We start from the raw sequence: 20,668 nt of genomic DNA on the forward strand, positions 1-20,668 counted from the left end.
AAACCATGGGTGAACTGACCATAATCCCCATTCCCTGACTCCTTGTGCTGCTGTGGTAGGAGGTAGAGCTGGGAAGCAGGGAGGGGTGGGAGGATGGTGTTTTTTTAAGGTTTATTTTATTTTTAGTTATCCTGCTCTGATTTTGTTAGCAATGAACTCACTTTGTACCTCTAAGTCAAGCCTGTTTTGCCCTTGATGGCATTTGCTGATGGATCTCTCCCAGCTCTTACTATAACCCATGAACCCTTGGTTAAATTTTCTCTCCTCTGTCCAGCTGCAGAGGGGAGGGAGCAAGCACCCAGACCTGTGATGCCTGGCATTGGGCCAGCATCAACCCATGACTTTATCTTAAACATATAGTCTATCTTCTCTTCACTTTATAGCCCAATAATCACAGCGTAATCAGCATCTGGATTAAGGGGCTGGATCTTTAGTGTTGGATCTTCAATACTGACAGATTTTTAAGTAGATCTCTCAACTCCTTGAGCTCAAAGTCGACAACAAGAACAAGAAAGACCACCCAGTCAGCTGTGGCCCATGTAGCCCCTCATCTAGTAATTAGACTACAAAGATTTATTTAAGATTTTTACTTTTATTGGCACCTAGGTATTCCCATTTCAAATATTATAACAATAATATTTTTTTAAAATTTTGAATAAATACTATTACATTAAAAATTCCTAAGTACACCAGAGAAATAATATAATAATGCAAAAGCATTACAAATTAAGTTTCACACTTAGAAGCATAACAAATATGTAGAACAAATGTCTTAGTCAATGTCTATTTTAGTATTAGCTGTAAAGACTCACTCAATCCACTGCAAAGCTGAATTTTACTATCTGCCTCAACAGAGCCTCTGCAGAAATGCTAAAGCTTGAAAAAAAGATCTCTTTAAATTAATTTTATTAAAGTTTACCTCCAACAAAGTAAATTCATACTGAAGGTACTGTTATTGAATCTCCAATATTATAGAAACAGGTCAAAGCTGTTCTCAGCAAGGTTTACCATCCAAAACAGTAAAAGACAATTGCTGCTTTGGAAACTGCACTTTGGTAGGAGCCTCCTACTCCCTCCAGAGTTGCCTAAGTCCCTCTGAGCATGTGGAACTTTGGAAAATTGTGGAAAACATCCAGTCTTAAAGAGCTTTTCTACTGTAAACCCACAGTTACTACCATGGTAATTACATGTATAATTGCAGAATAAAACTGATACCGCTTCCAAAACAAAAAAAATCATATAGCCTATGCAACAAAATCAATGCATCACAGATTCAAGGCTCACCTTTTAGAAACAAGAGAATTCCCAATAAATTGTTTCTTTATTGAAAACAAAACCATTTTGTAAAGAAACAAAAAAGGTATCTTCATTTAAAAGTTTTTTTAACAGCCCATTTATGGCTACTGCTGCTAAAAGGCACAAAAACATATCATGATACACATAAAATAAACCTCTTTGCTCCATAAGCCACATTTTACTTGTTTTCTTCCTGTTTACTTTCACTGTAAATTGTGTCTGGTGTGTGATTTTTCTAACAGGAATTACATAGAGGTATCTTTTATAAACACCTTTAAATGAAGATTTTAAAAAGTATGCAACTTTCATCTTTAAAAAAATTACTAACTTGATGTTAAAGTTCAGCTTGTTTATGTTAGCCACTATTTAAAATGTCTAACCAGGCAGCAGTTTGTTAAATCTGATACAATAATTATATATAAAACCAGGTAGCAGAGTGACAACCACTGACTTACAAATAATCTTAATTGAAACAGAGAAATATTTATTCTGTATCAGATTAAATGAATGCAACAAAGTACTGGTCCACAATCAACTGTAAAAAGTATTGTGTTGTATCATGTGTCCTACACAACCTTTTTGAATATATGACCTTTAAGTTGCTGAAGGTTGCCTCAGAATTTGGCTCAGTTCAGGCAAAACATCTGTTCCCTTTGCAGGTATACTGTAAGGACTTTTTTCTCAGTTGGATTTAGAGCACAGCAAGTGAGCCCTTTTCTGACCGATCATATACGCCCCAGCATTTGTAAATCAAGCTCTGGGCTGACAACAGCAGGTCCACAATCCGTCACCCCTTCTCAGCTAGCAAGGCCATTTGACTGCTGTGAGAACTGCTCTTATCATGTCATCAAATCAAAGCATGTTGAGAAGAGGGAATGCAAGAGGCATCTGCAGAATTCCCACAATGTAGTGACTTTGGAACATTGACAGATGCATCTGTCATTTTATACCTTCAACTAACCTGCTGTCCGCTGGCCTGACATAGCAAAGCTGTCCAAGAGTAACTCCAGCTCTCTCATGTTGTTTTCATACGTCTCTGTTAGAAAGACCTGGTGTTTCTTGGCCTTTATTTGACAGGAGGAACAGACAAGACAAGAGAGGGCGGGGAGAGAAACACATTAAAATAAGTAAACAGAAGAAATACACATCACAATGATATATTTGTCCTCTTTAAATTTAAATTTCTGCTACATTTCTTTTTGCACCTTTTCTTGAGCCAAGAGACCTAACATGGCATAACAAATAAGTAACACAGAACCCTGAAACATACAACATAAAACTAAAGAATTTAAAAAGAAAAACAAAAGATGGTTGTACAAAAACTGATCTTCATCATCTTCTAATTTAGAAGTATCTTAATGGACATTAAATTCTGTCCATCTATGGAGGAAGCAGTGAAATCTATTGTTACACACTACAAGGGCATCCAGAAAGACACCAAACTACTGGCAGACAGGCTAGAAATCCATGATTTGGCACTCAGTCAAATCCCACACCTACTCTCATTGCAAACCTGCCTACTTCAATTGTCAGTTATCTTCCATACTAGATAGGGATTTCTCCAATAACAAAACCTTGTCCTTACACATGGAACCACGTTCTTTAGCCACTATCACTGAATTTTCCTAAAGAAAGCTGTCCACCAAGTACAGCCTATTGTTCAAATCAAGACACCAACTCTTTTCAGGGGCCAGAAACATACTAGAGCAGCAACAAATCATTCCTTTAATTTATATCTGATATTATAACGTTCAATTTTCAAAGACATGCATCCGTAACTCCAGACAAGACCAAGGCACCTTTGGGCACATGACTTCTCAAGGAAATATATGATTTTAGCTCCTGACTGACAGAAAGTAATACACTTCAGCAATTTAGAAAACCCAAACCCAGCAATAACAAATGAAAACAAACCAACCCTACCCCATCCCCCCCCAGTCCCCATTCAAGAGGAAACTAGTGTTAAATAACTTCACAATTTTCTTATGACAAAGGTTATGGTCAAAGATGTCTCATGACTTTTAATGGCTCAAATTATTTCCATTCTAAATTCTAACACCCATTTGCGTAATTTCCATTTCTTCGTGGTAATGGAAAATTAACCTTTTTTATTGAGCAAAATCCTACTGTTTTCTATCATATCTAGAAACTATTGCTTTAGTTATGCTTTACTGCGTATCAAAGAATCCTGGCAATTTCTCATGTGTGGGAAACATCCTCCCCAGGAAAACTGCTACATACTGGTAGCATGTAACTGTCAGGACAAAAAAACAAGAAATGCATTTAATTCTCTGCAGTGTTCTGCCCTATTCAGCTTAAATATTTTATAAATTTGCTTTACTCTTTCAATTTTAATTATATGTACTGTATAACAACTAATATATTATTCATATGTGTATTTCAGTGTTAGGTCCCCTGTAGCACTTACACGCCTTTCCTTGTGTGAGAGTCTGTACTACACTTCATAAGGAATTTCCAAGTCACTTCTATATATTGAAAAATAGCTAAGGTTTAATTCCTACTCCATATAATTATCCATATAAATAGAGCTTGTAAATGTTGGGATCCAGTAAAAATATTTTATGGGATGCAAGCACATTAAAGTAATTTACTGTAATGTATTGACATCATCCCAAAGACCTCACAAATTAAAAATAAGTAAATATAACAATATGAAAACATCACAATAAAATAAATACTCTTTTTACATAAACCTCTCCAGCATAAAAAAAGTCAGACTAAATCATCCCAGAAAAACATTTTCCTATGGAAGAGTCAAATATGAGATTTTTTTTCAATCTTCTCATCCAATTTTTTTTATTTTGTTTAGCTAATTTACCGTAGTTTAGTCAGTGCATTCCACTCTATTCAGCCTTCCCAGAGAAGTCTGTGCTTTATTTGCTAACTGCATCTACACTTCTTAAGCCAATTTTAGTCTCTTTTTCAACAGCAATAAAGATCAAAAGGAAATTACTTAGCCTAGCCAGTCTCTCTACACTTGAAGTGCAAAATATTTAGTATCTTTCCTTTCTACCCTCCATTTTCAATCACTGTCCCCATTACCAGAAACTGACAAAAAAGCACTGTAAATTACACTGCTGAAAATCCAGGCAGAGGTTAAGAGTCCAAAAGTATCTGTTATTGATCTGATTTCTTATCTCTCACTGACAGGTATCTAATAAGAATGTATACAGTCATAAAATAATGAAACAATTTAAGCTGACAGGACCTGTGCAGGTCATCTGGTCCCACTCCCCTCTCAGAGTACAGTATGCTCGAAGTCAGGTTATACTGCTCTGAACCTTGTTCAATCCAGTTTTGAGTATCCTCAAAGATGGTGTTTCAACAAACCCTCCAGGCAACCTGCTCCAATATCTCGCAATCCTCATTGTGAAGTTTTTTGTTTTCCCTTACAGGTAGTTGGAACTTTCCTGTTTTCTCCTGTATTTCTAATGGACAGATCTGAACAGTGTAGCTCCATCTTCTCCACAAGCACCTACCTGATAGCTCACAGCAGTAGCTATAATCTCCTTAGATTTCTTCAGTCTGAGCAAACACAGGGAGTATGCATAACACTTTTCTTTGAAAAGGAAAAGGGAGTGCACAAGTCTAGAGTCAAACATAATCAATTGCAGCTGACAGATTCAACTATTCCAGGAGGCGTGACTACAATCCTTCTCAACAACTCCATCCATCAACATGTTTGTGTTAGGGAATGCCATTCCTATAGAGCTATTGGAAAAGTAAAGGTGTGAGTGTTTCCTAGGTTCTTTCAAAGGGGAAATCAGATGACAAAATTGATAAAGCCTTTACATAATGAGAATTTGCTTCATAGACCACATTAGTAGAAAGAGGTGGAAGAATATTTGTGAAGTAAGCCTTCTGCTGACTTTGCTTGAATTCCTGTACATCAGAGTGGACCACTCTTGACCTACAAAGTAATCCTTGAAAATGATCTTGAAAATCAAGGAGGAGGTCTGTATGGATATGCAGGGAACTCCTGACTAAATTCAAGTACTAATAGGAAGCATAAAGAAGGCTGTTGAGACATAATAAACTAAGGAAAATACAGAGATGTTGCTCAAGCCTAGAGGGATATGTTTAGGAATGCCAAATCCACCTAAAGCTGAATCTGGCATGGGATGTGAAGAGCAACAGAAAAAGCTTTCTGAAGTACATCACCAGCAAAAGGAAGACTAGGCAAAATGTGGGCCCATTCCTAATGAGGCAGCGAGCTGGTGACTGTGACAGAGAAAAAGCCTTCTCATTGCTTTTTTCACCTCAGTGTTCACTGGTAGAACCTGCCTTTGGGAATTTCAGGTCCCTGAGGTGACTGAAATTTCCATGAACATCTGAGAACTTGAAATTCTCAAAATATACTAGGAGCGTTTCCTATACTCCCCAAAGACAATTCCCTTCTTCACAATATATGCTGAAATGGAGGCTAAAAACCTAATAACATGGGAGGAAAGGCATACTTTCTGAACCTAGAATATATGCTGAATTTTAGCATATAAAATGCTTCCTTGAATCAAACTTCACATCCTTAAAAAGGCTCCTGTTTTCATAGAACAACTGGAGGACAAAAACCTTCTAGTAGAAAATGTGCTTGGCAACATATTTATTTAATCACCAATTTCAAAACACAATCAAACTTTTAAAGAAATTAAATAGTAACCAAGCATATTTCATTAATAATACTGTAGATCCCAATGAGGAGAAAATATTTTTTCCAAATTCTTTGTATCCCTATTTGTAAGGATAACCTGAACTACTAGGAAAACTGACTGCTTATAAAATTATTCCACTCAATTGTGTCCAAAAGGATATTTTTATTTATCTGGAGAATTTCCTACTGCCTTCGTTGTAGACATATTTTCCTTAACTACCAGTATTTGATTTTGGTATAATTCTATCACCTGTTCCAATACACAAATGATGTTCCATTGTTTTTTCAGCCTTGTTCAAAAGCCATGGTTGACTAAAATAAATGTGAACTCTATGTAAACTGTTTGAGGACAGCCCAGAGAACCTGAAGCTGCAATTGTGCATCTGTATCTCAAGTTCAGTAACTTTTAAAAAATAAACATGTGGGCAGGACTTTGAGGCCTAACCTTAACAAAACCACTGCAGTAGTGTGCAGGGAATCAGAGTCCAGTTGTACAATGAACTGCAACTATTCCTGAGGAACTGTCTCTACTTTGTTTACAGTTACAAGGGGTTCTGGAGAGGCTCTCTTGCACATGGACTAATTCACCCACTCAGGCTGCAGTACAAATCCCAGCTGGTGATGGCAGAGTAAGAGCCAAACCCAGAAGTATCCACAAAGCCACCAAGGTGCAGTATGTTCAGATACTCTCTGAAAAGTGCTTATGTAAATTCTTCATGAAAATATCAGAATGTTTACCAGGAAAACCTTGGGACAGCAAATCAAAGCATTTATAGAAATACAAAAGACTGTTCCACAGTTCACAAAACACGCGTTTTACTCAAGTAAAACTTTTTACTTGAGTAAACTTTTCTGCCCTGAAAAGCGGCACAAATTTTTCAGCAACCAGGCATAAACTGAACTATAAAAACCAAAATAAAACAAAACCCTCACTGACAAACTCTCTCCTTGGGCTATTTAGTTTTGCTCAAGTTATCAAAGTACTGAATGCTCTTTTTATTTTCTTCTATCAGCTATAATATTAAAAAATCTATAGAGGGATCTGTTGATGTGTAAATCAAATATAATATCTCAAGAAATTTAGTATTTCAGTCTTAGTCAACTGAAATAAAATTAACCAAAATGCTCAAGTTTTATTGGAACTATTCCTGTCGCCTAAAAACAGATTTGTACTTTTGGTGGGAAAGGATGTTATGAAGTATCTCTTTGGGTTTTGAGGCTTGTTTGTGTTTGGTTTTTTTTTTTCCAAGTCAAGGAAAATTTCTTAAGAACTGCAACTTTAAATTTTAGATGCTTGTCTTCCAACACCAAGACACCACAGCTTGAGTGACCTCTGCATTCCCTGAATAAATTACAAAATTGGTTTGTTTGCAGAAGATCATTTAAGCATATGCTTCAGACTCACCAGTCTTCTTAAATTAGGACAATAATAGAAGAAGCATCTGGGAAGGAACACTCCACCCCATTTTAAGGCAAGAAAAACAAGAATCAAGGTAAAACAACACTTAACCATCATTAGTACAGAATTAATGAAGGGTTGGGGATCTTTTTTAACTGAAAGAAAAAGCTCTGACCACCTAGATGACATTTACATCTTTGCCACTGAGCACCAGTTTCTACTCCACAGAATTTGTAGAACTGAATCATAATCCTCAGAGTGCTTCATTGTCTGTCCAGTCAATACCTAAGGCACTTCTGTTAAAGAACAATGGTTAATGAGTATGTCCTGGAACTAGATTCTGAAACACTTCTGTTCTGACATTCAGCATACGATAACCTACAAGGCTTTACGGAGAGCTGAGATGCAAAGAGAGCATAATGGCAGGCATGGGTGCAAGAAAAAGGTTTACATACCACAGGGAAAAAAGCTGTGTGTAATCTATTACACATTTTATACACAAATTATGCTAGTTCTGATACAACCTATAAAAATGGGAAGAAATGAGTACACACTTCTTACAAATTAAAGGAATTTATACTAAAATGTATTTTTTAAATTATTTCACTTTCCTAATATGCATTCTGGCGAACTGGCAAGCTCCCCCAAATTTCAATATGCATTTCTCAGAAAATAAAGGTTTAACATGTCCTGCCTGTCCCATACTAAGATCATCCACTATTAGGTGCCAGAAATGTAAATATCCTGAGTAACTTAAAACTCCTAAAGACACCTCTTATTCCTTCCTTGGGGCAGGAATACAGTTGGGGCTGTTTCAATTTAAACCAACTGTTAAATCACAATGGCCCTTCTTCTAAATTCCTATTCTTGAACCTAAAAATTTCTAGAAACCCTAACTAGAAATAATGACAAGCTTGAGACCAATTTCCTCAAATAAACATAATGCAAATCTTGAGAGCCTTCCCATGCTGAGAATTCATAAGCAATTTTGTTTGATAGTAACAGATCCTATCACATTTGACCCATGCAAATTTCTGGCAAACTTCTGCCACATGCTGATATTCAAAATTACAAGCAGAATAACTACTTTACTATACATTCAACTGATCTATTAAGGGGAAAAAAGCACTTTTTCATATAAAGTTCCAAAATAAAGTTTCAAAATAGTGTACTTCGTATATCTTACAAATATTTTACAAACAAAAACATTAACTTGTATGTTAACAGTACTGTGAGAAACCAATTTAGGATTACCACACTGAAGTGGAAAGGACATATTCAGGCTGTCTAATAATAGTACAGAATATAAGGAAGTAATTAACAGATCAAGAAAGCAGAAGTGGTAAATAAAGGGAAGAGAACACACTGACAATTTCATACAATTTTAGTATAGGTAAAGGAAAGCCTAATAACAGTATATTGAATGTTATTTATACTTAGTTTCTGCTATAGCCTTCTGGTTTTTGATTTGGGAAGAAAAAAAAAAGCTGTCTATACTGAGTAAACAAGACCACACACAGGCACTCCAGGCTTCCCAAACAAATACAAAAGTCTTCAGGAAAAATACAAAGCCATCCAAGGTGATAAAAATCTAATCCCATAGGGGACCACTAATACAACTCCTCAGAAAATGAGTGTTTTTATTACCTGTTCAAGACAGTCCTGTGGCTTGAAATCATTCCAGTAAAACAATTAAAACAACCTGCTATATGAATAAGACAGTTCTTTCAAGTAGGACAACCAATTTACATTTCAGTAACACGATGTTCATTTGGAGTACACCATTTAATATAGTTGCCATTGCCAAAAACTTAAGAATGAGCAGAATTTTGTCCTGAATTATTGTCAGGTATAACATACATTTTACTAAAGAAGTTTTCTTTGTAACCTTTTTGCACCTGATAAAATTATTTTTTCAGGTTGACTAGGGCAGCAAATGTCTTTTAATACTTCAGTGCTTGCATTGAAGATGTGCTGTTCTTTCAAAAGGAAAAGGGCTTTTTAATTTTATTTTTCTTCAATTTATTAATTACCAATCTACATGGAAAGTGGATAGTACTAAGACAATGTACAGAATAACTCCACCAACTGAAGAGAAAACACCAACAAATCTGAAGACTCTCTGATGCAGATCTCTGCTCCTACATACTGAATAGCACAATGCCTGTCAGCAGCAGGGAAGAGATCATGGTTACCTCATACACTCAGAGGTCCAAGAGAAAAGAAGACGGAAAACTTGCAAGTTTAGAAAAAAAAAAGGCTAAGTATAGAAATACTGTAAGTGCTACTACACAATGAAGAGAGATAAGGTCTTCTAGATCATTGAATAGGTTGGGTTGGAAGGCACATTTAAGTTCCTCTAGTTCTAATGCCCCTGCTGTGAACAGGGGCCCCTAGTGCTAGACCAGGTTGCTCAGAGCCCCATCCTGCCCAGCCTTGAACTCTTCCAAGAATAGGGCATCCACAACTGCTCTGTTATGAGAACAAGCTGTTTAAGTGTCTCACCATGTCACAGTTGAGCAGCTAGCAGAGTAATGAATGCATCGGTTCTCAGTGGCAAGAAGAAATGACCTTTATTGTTTTGATTTCATCACATATATAGAGTTCTCAAAAGTCACCCAGATTGGTCAGTCAGAAGCCTTCCCCCAGGCCTGATTGACTAGGCCTGCACTGCCCAAGTTCTGGGACACTGTTCCAAAAACATCCAAACTTTATCTTTATTTACAAAACACAAGAAAACTTCTCATGGGAAAAACTGTGCTAGCCACATCACCACCCTCAAAAAAATGAAATTTTGCCTAATATCTGACGTAAACTTTCTTTCAGTTTGGAGCCATTCCCTTTGTCCTGTTACTACATGCTCTCCTAAAAAGTCTCTGTCTTTCTTGTAAGTTCTTTTCAGGTACTGGAAGGTCCCAATTATGTCACCCCAATGCCTTCTCCAGGCTGAACAGTGTCAAGTCTCTCAGCCTTTCCTCACAGCAGAGCTGCTCCATCCCTGTGATAACTTGGTGGCCTCCTCTGGACTCACTCCAACACATCCACGTCCTTCCTATGCTGGGGACCCCAGGGCTGGATGCAGTGCTCTCACCAGTGTACTCTGGTGGGGTTTCACTAGAGCAGAGGGGCAGAATCCTCTCCCTTACCCTGCTGCCTACGCTGCTTTGGATGCAGTCCGGGACACAATCGGCTTTCTTTCCTTCAGCAGGGTCATGTCCAGCCTCTCACCCACCAGCACCCCAAGTTGTTCTCCCCAGGGCTGCTTTCAACTTGTTTATCCCCAGCTTGTGTTGATACCAGGGGTTGCCCTGACCCAGGTGCAGCACCAACACTTGGTCTTGGTAAACCTCATGGGATTCTCATGGTCCCACTTCTCAGCCTTGTCCAGGTCTCTCTGGATGGCATTCCATCCTTCAGATGTGTAAATTGCACCACTCAGCCTGGCTTCATCAGCGAATTTGTTGAGGGTGCACTCCATCCCTTCATCTGTGTCATTAATGAAGATATCCTAAGCTTTTTGCTTTGACCCTCCCGCTGTTAAGGAAGATGGCAAAACTTATTCAAAGTCAAGGCAGGTAGACAGTCAGAAGGCACCAATGGGTCATATAAAAGGAAAAAGAAAATAATCCTGTAAAGTACATCCAATATGACAAATGTACACCAAAACAAAACAAAAAAAACCCAATCAAGTAAAAAGTTTGTCACATTCAAATAAGATATTTTCAAACATTTTTGCAGTCAAATGCTTACACTAAAAGCAAAATGTTATGTGAAATACAAATAAGCAACCCTAAAATGGTAGCTAATCAAGCCTGAGTAAAAAAAGCTTGGATATAGAGACAGAACATTCATCACACAAAATCATAATCCATATCTACAAACTGCCTTCTTCATTAGGAATGCAAAGACTAGTTACTCTTGACTCATAGATATACTTTTGAAATAATTGCTTTCTGCAAATAACTCCTCAGTTAAATACCTGGTCTATTACTTAAAACGCATTTTCAAATTAGATTCTTGTATCTTAGCTATATTTACTGTTGTTTCACAAAACAAAGTAGTATAAATAAAATCAGAGTAATGCAAAATCAGATTTATTCCACAGCACACCAAATGCAGATTATGTTCACTGTACATTTAAAAAACCTTAAACAAGGAGTGCCATAGGCTTTTTGCCTTACCATTGCAAGTTCCATCTGTAATTCTCTGCAGGCTTTTTCTGCATTCCCTAGTCTCACAGAGAGGTCTGTAATTACCTTCTTCTTTTCCTCAATCACTTCTTTCATTTGATTGTTTGAGGAGAAACACTCTCTTTCTAAGCTGGAAAAATTCAATGTTAGAACATTTTTATCAGAAATATTTATGTCAAGTACTCTACACATTTTTAAAAGATAATCTATGAGTATCACATCATGTTAGCACATCACATGACTTCTGAAGCTGGTTGCCTTTCTTATTTTTAACTGAAGAAATTTACATATTCCTTCTAAGAAAAACTTTTTAGTTATGGTTATGATCTTTTCCATTACCAAGGCTTGTTTTAGACTTCCAGTCGTAAATTAATTTGGTCATTTGGGCATGGGCTCCAGATTACATGTAATAAACGGAAGTCATCATATTTTAATTAACACATTAGTTCTCTTCAGAAAGACAGCATCACATCTTGCAGCATCAATGCTGATTTCAAGTACAAAGCTTGCTTCTAAAGTTTCCACGTACCTGACTATATTCTCGACCTGGTTCTGGCTAGAACAGGGTTAATATCTGCAGGAGGCAGGAGTGGGCATGGCTAGGACCTGGAGGTCATTCTATACTACCCCATGTCATATTCTGGGGACAGAGGAAGGGCTCCCTTGTGGGTAGTGTGGCAGAGGGACTGGGTATGGTTGGGGGTTTCTATGGTGAGCAATCACAGGTGAATCATTCACTTTTTTTTTCTTGTACACTCTGTCATTAGTCCTGTTGCTGTTACAGTTTATTGTCTTATTTCATGTCTTATTGTTGTGTCCAGTTGTGTCCTTAACTCAACCCATGATCTTTCCTTGTTGTGACTGCAACTCTCCTCTCCACCCTGTCACAGCAGAGGAAGAAGAGGAGGGGGGAACGATCGAGCAGCACATGGTTTGGAATGTTTCTGCAGGAACACTAAACATCATTCCTAAACCATGACAATTCTACTCAGAATGGCATGATTTCAATAGCAGACAATACAACATTTCAAACAGTTCTTGCACTATGTCAGTCCTCCTGGTAGTCCAGAAGACAAACATATAGAAAGCCTGGCATGGATTAAAAGGCAGGTCATGAGAAAATTACAAGGCCAAAGAACAGCATATAGGAGACACAAACAGGGACATGAATCCGAGGAAAAATTTTGAAGGATTGCCCAAGTATATAGGGATGGAAAGGACGTGCCTCAGGAAAGGCACCTAGAATTAACTTTTGCAAAAGATGACAAAGACAAGAAAGGATTTTCCCACTGTTACAGCAGGAAAGAAATCACGAACAGACTTCTACACCAAACAGCTGCTTTATCAACAGTAGACAGAGAGGGTCACCACACTCACTGCCTTTTTTGCCTCAATCTTCCCAGACAAGGTCTACTCCCAAGTCTCTATGGTCAGTAAAAGGACACAAAAAGGAGAACAATTGCTAGAAATAGGTGAGGATTGAGTCTGGGATAACTTGTGAGAGCTCAACCCACAGAAACTGAAGATGCCAGCTCACCCACACTCAAAGGTTCTGACAAAACTGGCCAATGTCAAAGTGAAATTCCTCACTATCATGAAAAGTCGCAAAAACTGGGGGAGGACTCTGGCAAATGAAGAAAGGCAAAGGTCACACTTATATTTGGCAAAGGTCAAAAGGACCAAGAAACTATAAACCAGTGAGCTTCATTTCAGTGCTGGAAGGTTATGAAGCAGATCATTTTAGAAAAGTTTTCTGGGCTCATGAAAGAGACAAAGGTGACTGGAAACACTCAGGGAGGATTTACCAAAGCTTAATCCCGTCTGGCCAACCCAATTATATTCCATGATAAAATGATCAGGGCTGTGGACAAAAGGACGGTGAGTAGATCAAATATAATTCAATTTTAGCACGGATTTTAGCACTTTCTCACACAGTATTTTTAAAGCTATGTTAGAACTTAAGTCCAGATATGTGACTAGATATACATAGATATACTTAAGATACATAGACTTAGATATATCTAAGTCTAGATACACAACATTGATGAAAGTGGTTTGATGGTCCAGCTCAGGTGGTAGTAGCTGGTAATGAGTGAAATATTGTAGAGGTCTGTATTAGATCTGTTTAACAGCTTTATCCATCATCTGTATTAAGCCAAGAGTGCAATCTCAAAGACCTGCAGCAAACAGCGAACCGGGTGTGGGTAGATCATGACACAATACAATTGATGCACTCAACAGAAGAGCTGCCATTCTCTAGTCATAGAGAAACAACAGGCCTGAATGAACCTCCTGAGATTCAATGACAACATTAACAAAAACCTGAATTTAGGAAGCAAGACCACCCCAAAATGATGTGGCCGGTAACTGGCTGGATAGCAGCTATGCTTAAAAAGGACCAGGTAACCACAGTACACAGCCCCAAGTCAGCAGCATGGCGTAAGAGTGGAGACAGCTAAGAGCATCCTGCGCTGTATGAACAGCAGCATAGCCAGGTCAAGGGAAATGATTAACCACCTTCTATTTGGCAGTCATTACAAAACATTTAGGATAATGACTACTTTTAACTAAACACATCTCTCGTAACATAGGGAAAAAGTTGGAGTGGGCTAAGGGAATGGTCACCATCATGGTCGGCAGCTGAAATAAACATAAAACTGAGGAAACCTGGTATGTTTAAGCTGGAGAAGAGAGAACTCCATGGTGTATAACAGGCCTCCTGGCATCTAAAAGGAGATTACCAAGGAAATGCAGTCAATCGCTTCACAGCAGTGTTTGGCGACACAACAAGAACTAAATCCAAAGAGATTCAGAAAAGGAGAAATGTTTTCCAACTTTATGACAGTCAAAGAGTGGAACAGGTTCCCAGAGAGGTTATTCCGTCTCCATTCTCCATGTTTTCAAGACCTAGCTGGATGAAACCCTGAAAAGCCTGATTCCATAGCTGATTCTGGTTTGAACAGCAGGTTGGGCTACGGATCTTCTGAAATTCCTTTCAATGTGAACTATTCTTTGATAGAGCTCTCAGCATTAGAAACCTCCAGGTGTGCTTAACTGTTTATCTCTTCTCCTATCACTCCTGTCTTCCTAGAAATGAAAGTAGTGCAAAAGGCTCAAAGTTCTTCCAACTTCAAAGCCTTTGAATCAATATTGTCACTTTCTGTCCTTGATATATTTGTTATGGATTAATGTATCTTTTTAGCTGAAGGATTGCTTCATTAGTCCTCCAAATACCTATGTGCTTCTGCATCAGTCTGCTGATTTTTTGCTGTAGCTGTAGATGTCTACTTCTTATTTGTCAAAACCTGCCTGTTTCAGTCCCCCAAAGTAGCTGCTACTCTGACTGGTTTCGGAAACACAGCAAAAGCAGGTCCAAATTATTCTATGTCATGTTCTCACTCTTCAAGAAAAGTAAATTCACACAGAGACCCAAATCCCATGTTGCTGCCAATTTACATAGTGCTACTGGGTTCAGAGCTAATTAATAAATTATGCAACCCAGAAAAGCCTGCTAGCTTGGTTGTGGTTATTACAACGATATTTTTTATAAGAAAATTAAAAATTATGCAACCCAGAAAAGCCCATTTTTTTAATTTCAGTTATTACAACTACCTATTTTTCTGAGAAAGTTAGTTCTTGCAGCATTATATAGCTTCCAGCTTTGGCGTTATTTACCTACATCAAGTCCAGCAAAAGAGACAAGTGCTCTAGCACAACAAATCAAAGTGCCTAAGACTTTCATTTGGGTAAGGCTTAAAGACAAACTCACGCAATTCCTCCAGAAAAAGAGAAAATATGTTTGGATGCCAAACTATATCTTAAAAGAAAAAGCCAAGATCCTGACATTGAAGTCCAAGGACCAGACCCTTCAAAGGTAAGTAGATCAAAGGCTCTTGTATTCTCTCAGAAGGTGTCCAGTGAAAGCAATCACTGATATTCACCAATGTTACTGACACTTGTATGCTTCAAAGAATAAAAAGGGCACAGGAAACATGTAAGGAAATGCCTGCCCACCCCGCATAATTGCCTCAAGGGAACTGAGTAGATTGATGTCCACCTCAGAAAAAGCTTGACCTTCACTACCTATCTTTATAGAGGTCTGGAAATTTAGGTGTCTGGACTAACAAAATTATGAGGATAGGCTGTTCATGTTTCTTCAAGATCTTTAAAAAAAACACCAATTGTTTTAACTGTCTTAACTTTCATGGGAAGGTTTGCATTCTCTGAAATCACGGAAGACAATTTGCTTTCAAAAAACTCAGCTGGCAGAAGCTGATAGGAGTAATTGCCTGAATCAACACATGATTACAAACAGTGAAAAGTACTGTTTGGGTATTAGACAATATTTATTCTCATATTCAATTAACACACAGGACAGATGCCTCAAGTAGGCATAAATTCTGTTTCAGACCAAAAAAATCTAGGATCAGGTAAATTGATTACCTGAAAAGGAAACACTGAACATAATTGTCCTGTTTAGAGCAAAAAAGGAAGACGTTTTATGGTTCATGTTGCATTTAGTAACACAAGTATTTACTTTTCTATAAGCACTAATATTGAAATTCCTAAGGCAAATGGTACCATAACTGTAAAAACTGTATTTCATAGTCTTAAGTGCAAAAAATATACATATCCAAGTATTTCCCGCAGTAATTCCAAACAAAGAAATAAACTCTCTATAAAAAATTCTTATTTTTCTTTTTGGAGGATAAGGCGTTCATGTAAGAGTTACTATTTTTCAAAGATGTAGCTTTTATGGATCAAAAATATCCTAGACACAAACCCCTTCAAGTCTCAAAGAAATATCTTCATGCATCTAGATAAAAGATTTTCACAAGGAACAAAACATTATTGAATGCACAATACAATTCAATATCTAGCTATTATCCTTACTTTTGTCCAAATAATCCAATACAGACAAATATTTTTAAGAGGTTCTCAGAGATTTAATTGGAAAGCTACTAGTTAGAGATGTTCACAATTTTTAACTAAATTTACTAATTTAAAATTTAAAAAACAGATCTTGTGATAAAACTTGTAAAATTCTAACAGTTTGGAAAATACCTAAACAGATGTTCAAGCTACCATTAAAATGCTGCTAATTAGCTAATATTTTATCTCTATTATGATCTATTGATTCCCAGAATATATTCATACTAACAGCTCCCTGACTGATAACAGAAAGCCATATTATAGTAACCATGTTGACAAGACAGGATAGTTTTTTCTCGACTGAAAACTACTACGGTTTAACAAGCATCAGTCAAAAAAAAAAAAACCCCAAACTAAAAAAGCCCCATATTACACTGAGGATGATGAATTTTTCTGATCTAACATCAATACAAAGACAAACTTTGGAATATTAGGTTTTTGAACATGTGAAGAAATGGTTCAAGAACAAACACAGAAAGAACAGTAGTTTAAGAAAACTTTTGTAACATGAATTTTTCCATATTTTGTGTACCACTCAAATATGAGAACCTACCTGAAGGAAAAGAAAAAATCCACTACATCAAATTAAAAACTATGAAAACCAAACTAAAATTAAAAAAAAATAATAACCATAGTCCATATGCTCTCTAAGAACAAAAAGCTACATCCAAGAAATACTCAGACACTACAGAGAAGCCTGTTATGCAAAACTACTGATCCAACAGACGTTCCTCAAAAACAAGCTGGTTTGAACACAAAGGCTTCTTTAACACAAAGCAATAAAAAATGAAACAACTGTAAAATCAATGACCCGGGCCTTCTCCAGTACAAGGAAAGGCAAAGAACTTAGTATCAGTTCAGTGTCATGTATTTGCTCAGAGAACCCTTGCTCAAAGCAAAAACACCCAGGCAGGATGAGATTATAGTTTAATTAACTGATGTAACTTAGAACTGTAGAGAATCTTGGAATGTAGTTATTCAGTTTTACAGCTGTGAAGACTGCAGTCTTCCTGAAGCATCACTTTAGATTACTATCACAATGTACTTCACAAATTTTAATATAAAAATTTTATCTTTTTCTTTGAGTAAAAAGTTTTCACTTTTTAATGTGACTCTGTTTTAGCCAAATGGACATTCAGACCTCTTTGACCCTTTTCTAATGCAGAGGTCGAAGATGTTTATAATTCAGCACAAGTTTCAACTATATGACTAAAAACATCTCTGTGAGCATGAATATAGGAACACTCAGGCCTCAACATTCCTTTCTTTGTAGGGAAACTAGTTTCTTTTTTCCCCTGTATTGCTTGTATGAGCAAGTCACCACAAATACGTGCATGTACAGACCCATACAATCCTAGACTGAGAGATGCAAACTGTCTTTTCCAAGCCATTCTATTACCTTGAGTCTCTTCCCACACCCCCACTGTGTGCCACCCACTTTATATCTTCTTAAACTCCCTCTTTCCCTAAATTTCACCAGCTACCATACTTTTTTTCACCAACTCTTCAGTTCTCTCTCTCTCTTACAACACCATTCTTCTTCCTGACATTTTCTCACCCCAACAGAAACTTGATTCAGCCAAGGAAGAAGACTCAGTATAGTGCATCCTATATCTGCCCAGGGAATATAGCAAAACCTTTCTTCCAAAAAACATCTGTTACCACGGACACAGCAGATTGTGCTGATCAGGAAAGGAATACCAGGTAATTTCATCTGCTCTCACACACTTCAGCCCTTCTATTTTTGTTACCTAGTTAACACTTTCCAGACTCGTTCAAAAGCTGAAAATTAAGATCAACCACCATAAATGATACACAACTTCTCAACAGGAGTCTTAAAGATTCATCTAGGTCACTGAAGTGAAAAATAGTATTTTCATTAGAATGCAAGTCTATACAGAAAAACAGAATCTGTCCTAAGCCTGCCACGTGTGCTTTCCTACACTCCTTCCAAACACACAGGAGACAGGACCCTGTCATACCTATCATTTTCAATATTTTTGCTTTGGCAAATAATCAGTAACAGATCAGTTATTGTCTTTACCCACCCATATCATTGCTGATATGGACCTTTTATTAAAGGAACACCAGTTTCTGAACTCCAGGCTGGTTTGGAAAATTGCATCAGATGTAGTGGTTTTTACTGACTGAAAGCTATACAAAATGTAAACTGTAAGTGGTACTTACAGACAAGCTGTCTACTACCATTTTACAATGAATTTAAAAGAAAACTTACACATTGAGTTTTTCCAAGTTCTTTTGGGCATTCTGTTTTTCTCTCTCATATGCATTTTCTAACCCTTTGAACTCTTTCTTGAGCATTTCTAAATCTGAAAGAGCTTCTGCTCGTCTGTTCTTTTCCACATGCACAGCTTCTTCAAGTTCTCGAATTCTTAACTACACCAAGTGATAAGGAAAGCAATTAAAGCAAGTTAGGAAAGACTAACATGATCTTTTAGTGCTGTTCTATGGCCTGTTCTGCTTTACTCTAGAGTATATTCTATTAATTTGTTATAGAAGCATATACACATGTAAAAAACTTTGAACACATGTAAAAATGTAGGAATATGTACAGTTCAAAACAAAGACAAATAAACATGCTGATGAAAAGTACCTTCTGTTCTCATTTAGAGGTGTCTGGATTATCCCATTTTCAATAATTATTAATACTGAAGCTTTCCAGAGGAATTCAAATGTTTAAATAGACTCATGAAATGTGGGACTGACAATAAAGACTACATTTTCTCTCTGAACAAAGCACACTTCAAACTTATTCATGTATATCAACAAGGAAAAAGACTTTATCAGTTATTCACCCAGAAAACATAACTAAGGAATGTTATCCTCTCAGTTCCTTTGTATAGTGCAGAAACAGAGAGGAAATTAAACAAACTAAGTCTTTTCTACTAGTTTAATTATCACTTTTAAAATTTAAGTGCCTGTACATACACAAGATCATAACAAGAAAATAACTGCTTTTTTTTTGTTACTCAGAAAATAGGATAAAAAAGGATACCAAATTCCGGCTTTTTTTGCTTCGTTTTTTGAAAGTCCAGTACGCTTGTTAACTAACGTGATATTACTACAAATATGATATTACTAAGCAATCACCATTTAGATTTTTGGATTTTTTTTAATAAACCATAATTCCTTTATTGAGTCCAACACTGCGTGATACAGTTTAAGAATAGAAAAATTTAATGTTCAAGTATATATACTAGATGTATTCATGAACTCAATCATTACTGGTAACATCAAGTATCGTAACTTAGAAGCTGAAATGTACCCTGAGAAATTATTTTTGAAACTGCAGCTTCAAGATGCATTATGCTCTCACTCCTAGAGATGCTAGATGCATACACTGTATCTCCAAACTGATCTAAGTGCCCATTCAGAAGATACAGGGCAGGGTATTTAAACAGCAGTATAGTGTTTAACTATTGCAAAACATTTCCTTTTTCCTCACTGTTTAAATGCTACTGGGAATTCTCGAACTTACAAGTGTGATATCTTATTTTATTATTTATTCTAATAACTTTAAAGTTCCCTAAAAAGCACATATTCTTCTAGTCTGTCCTTTTACATATTAGTTTTTATGATTTTGACACTTGTTTTAATAAATGTTAGTGGTTTCACTGCAGCAAATGTTAATTTTTCAGAGAATTGTGCCTTCATAACTTCCTCAACTGTTTTACTGAAAGCTTCTATAAAATATTTTACAAAAAGTTTACCTGGATGATCTCTGAAGTAAAATTGGATGCTAAATATGCTGCTCTCTCTGCTTCAATGCTTTCTTCCAATTTCTTTGTTCTCTCTGCAGCGGCCTAAAAGTATATTTTGAGGATATTTAAGTCCAGAGAAACGATAACATGACACCAAGTTCATTCAGCTCATTAAGTATATTAGGACTCCATACACCCACCTGATAAATCTGCACTACTTTGGAACTGTGACAATTCATAACAAGGAACACATATAAAAATAGTTTTTATACATATAATTAAATTTATATTTTCTATTTAGTTAAATTAATTGATGTAGCATTATCCTACTGCTGCATTTTTTATAATCAAGAGAACTACAGCTAGGGTTGGAAAGCAGAAAGACCAAGTTAAATATTCTATTTATTGCCTGTTTCTTCACCTGACGCAACATAACCACAAGCTGTATGTTCTCAAATAG

At 36.7% G+C, this 20,668-nt stretch overlaps 1 protein-coding gene across 1 annotated transcript in view; it reads right to left on the bottom strand.

Moving 5' to 3' along the window:
- Positions 1-20,668, bottom strand: part of CCDC171 (coiled-coil domain containing 171) — a 160,889-nt gene that overhangs the window by 105,780 nt on the left and 34,441 nt on the right. The window contains exons 9-10 of the mRNA XM_085042372.1: positions 11,546-11,684; positions 2,258-2,360 (exon numbers count right to left, since the gene is read on the bottom strand). Coding sequence (XP_084898498.1) covers positions 2,258-2,360; positions 11,546-11,684 — 242 coding nt within the window. The remainder of the gene's footprint in view (positions 1-2,257; positions 2,361-11,545; positions 11,685-20,668) is intronic.

This window comes from Lichenostomus cassidix, chromosome Z (assembly GCF_008360975.1).
Source record: "Lichenostomus cassidix isolate B80296 chromosome Z, HeHo_3.0, whole genome shotgun sequence".
Taxonomy (NCBI): domain Eukaryota; kingdom Metazoa; phylum Chordata; class Aves; order Passeriformes; family Meliphagidae; genus Lichenostomus; species Lichenostomus cassidix.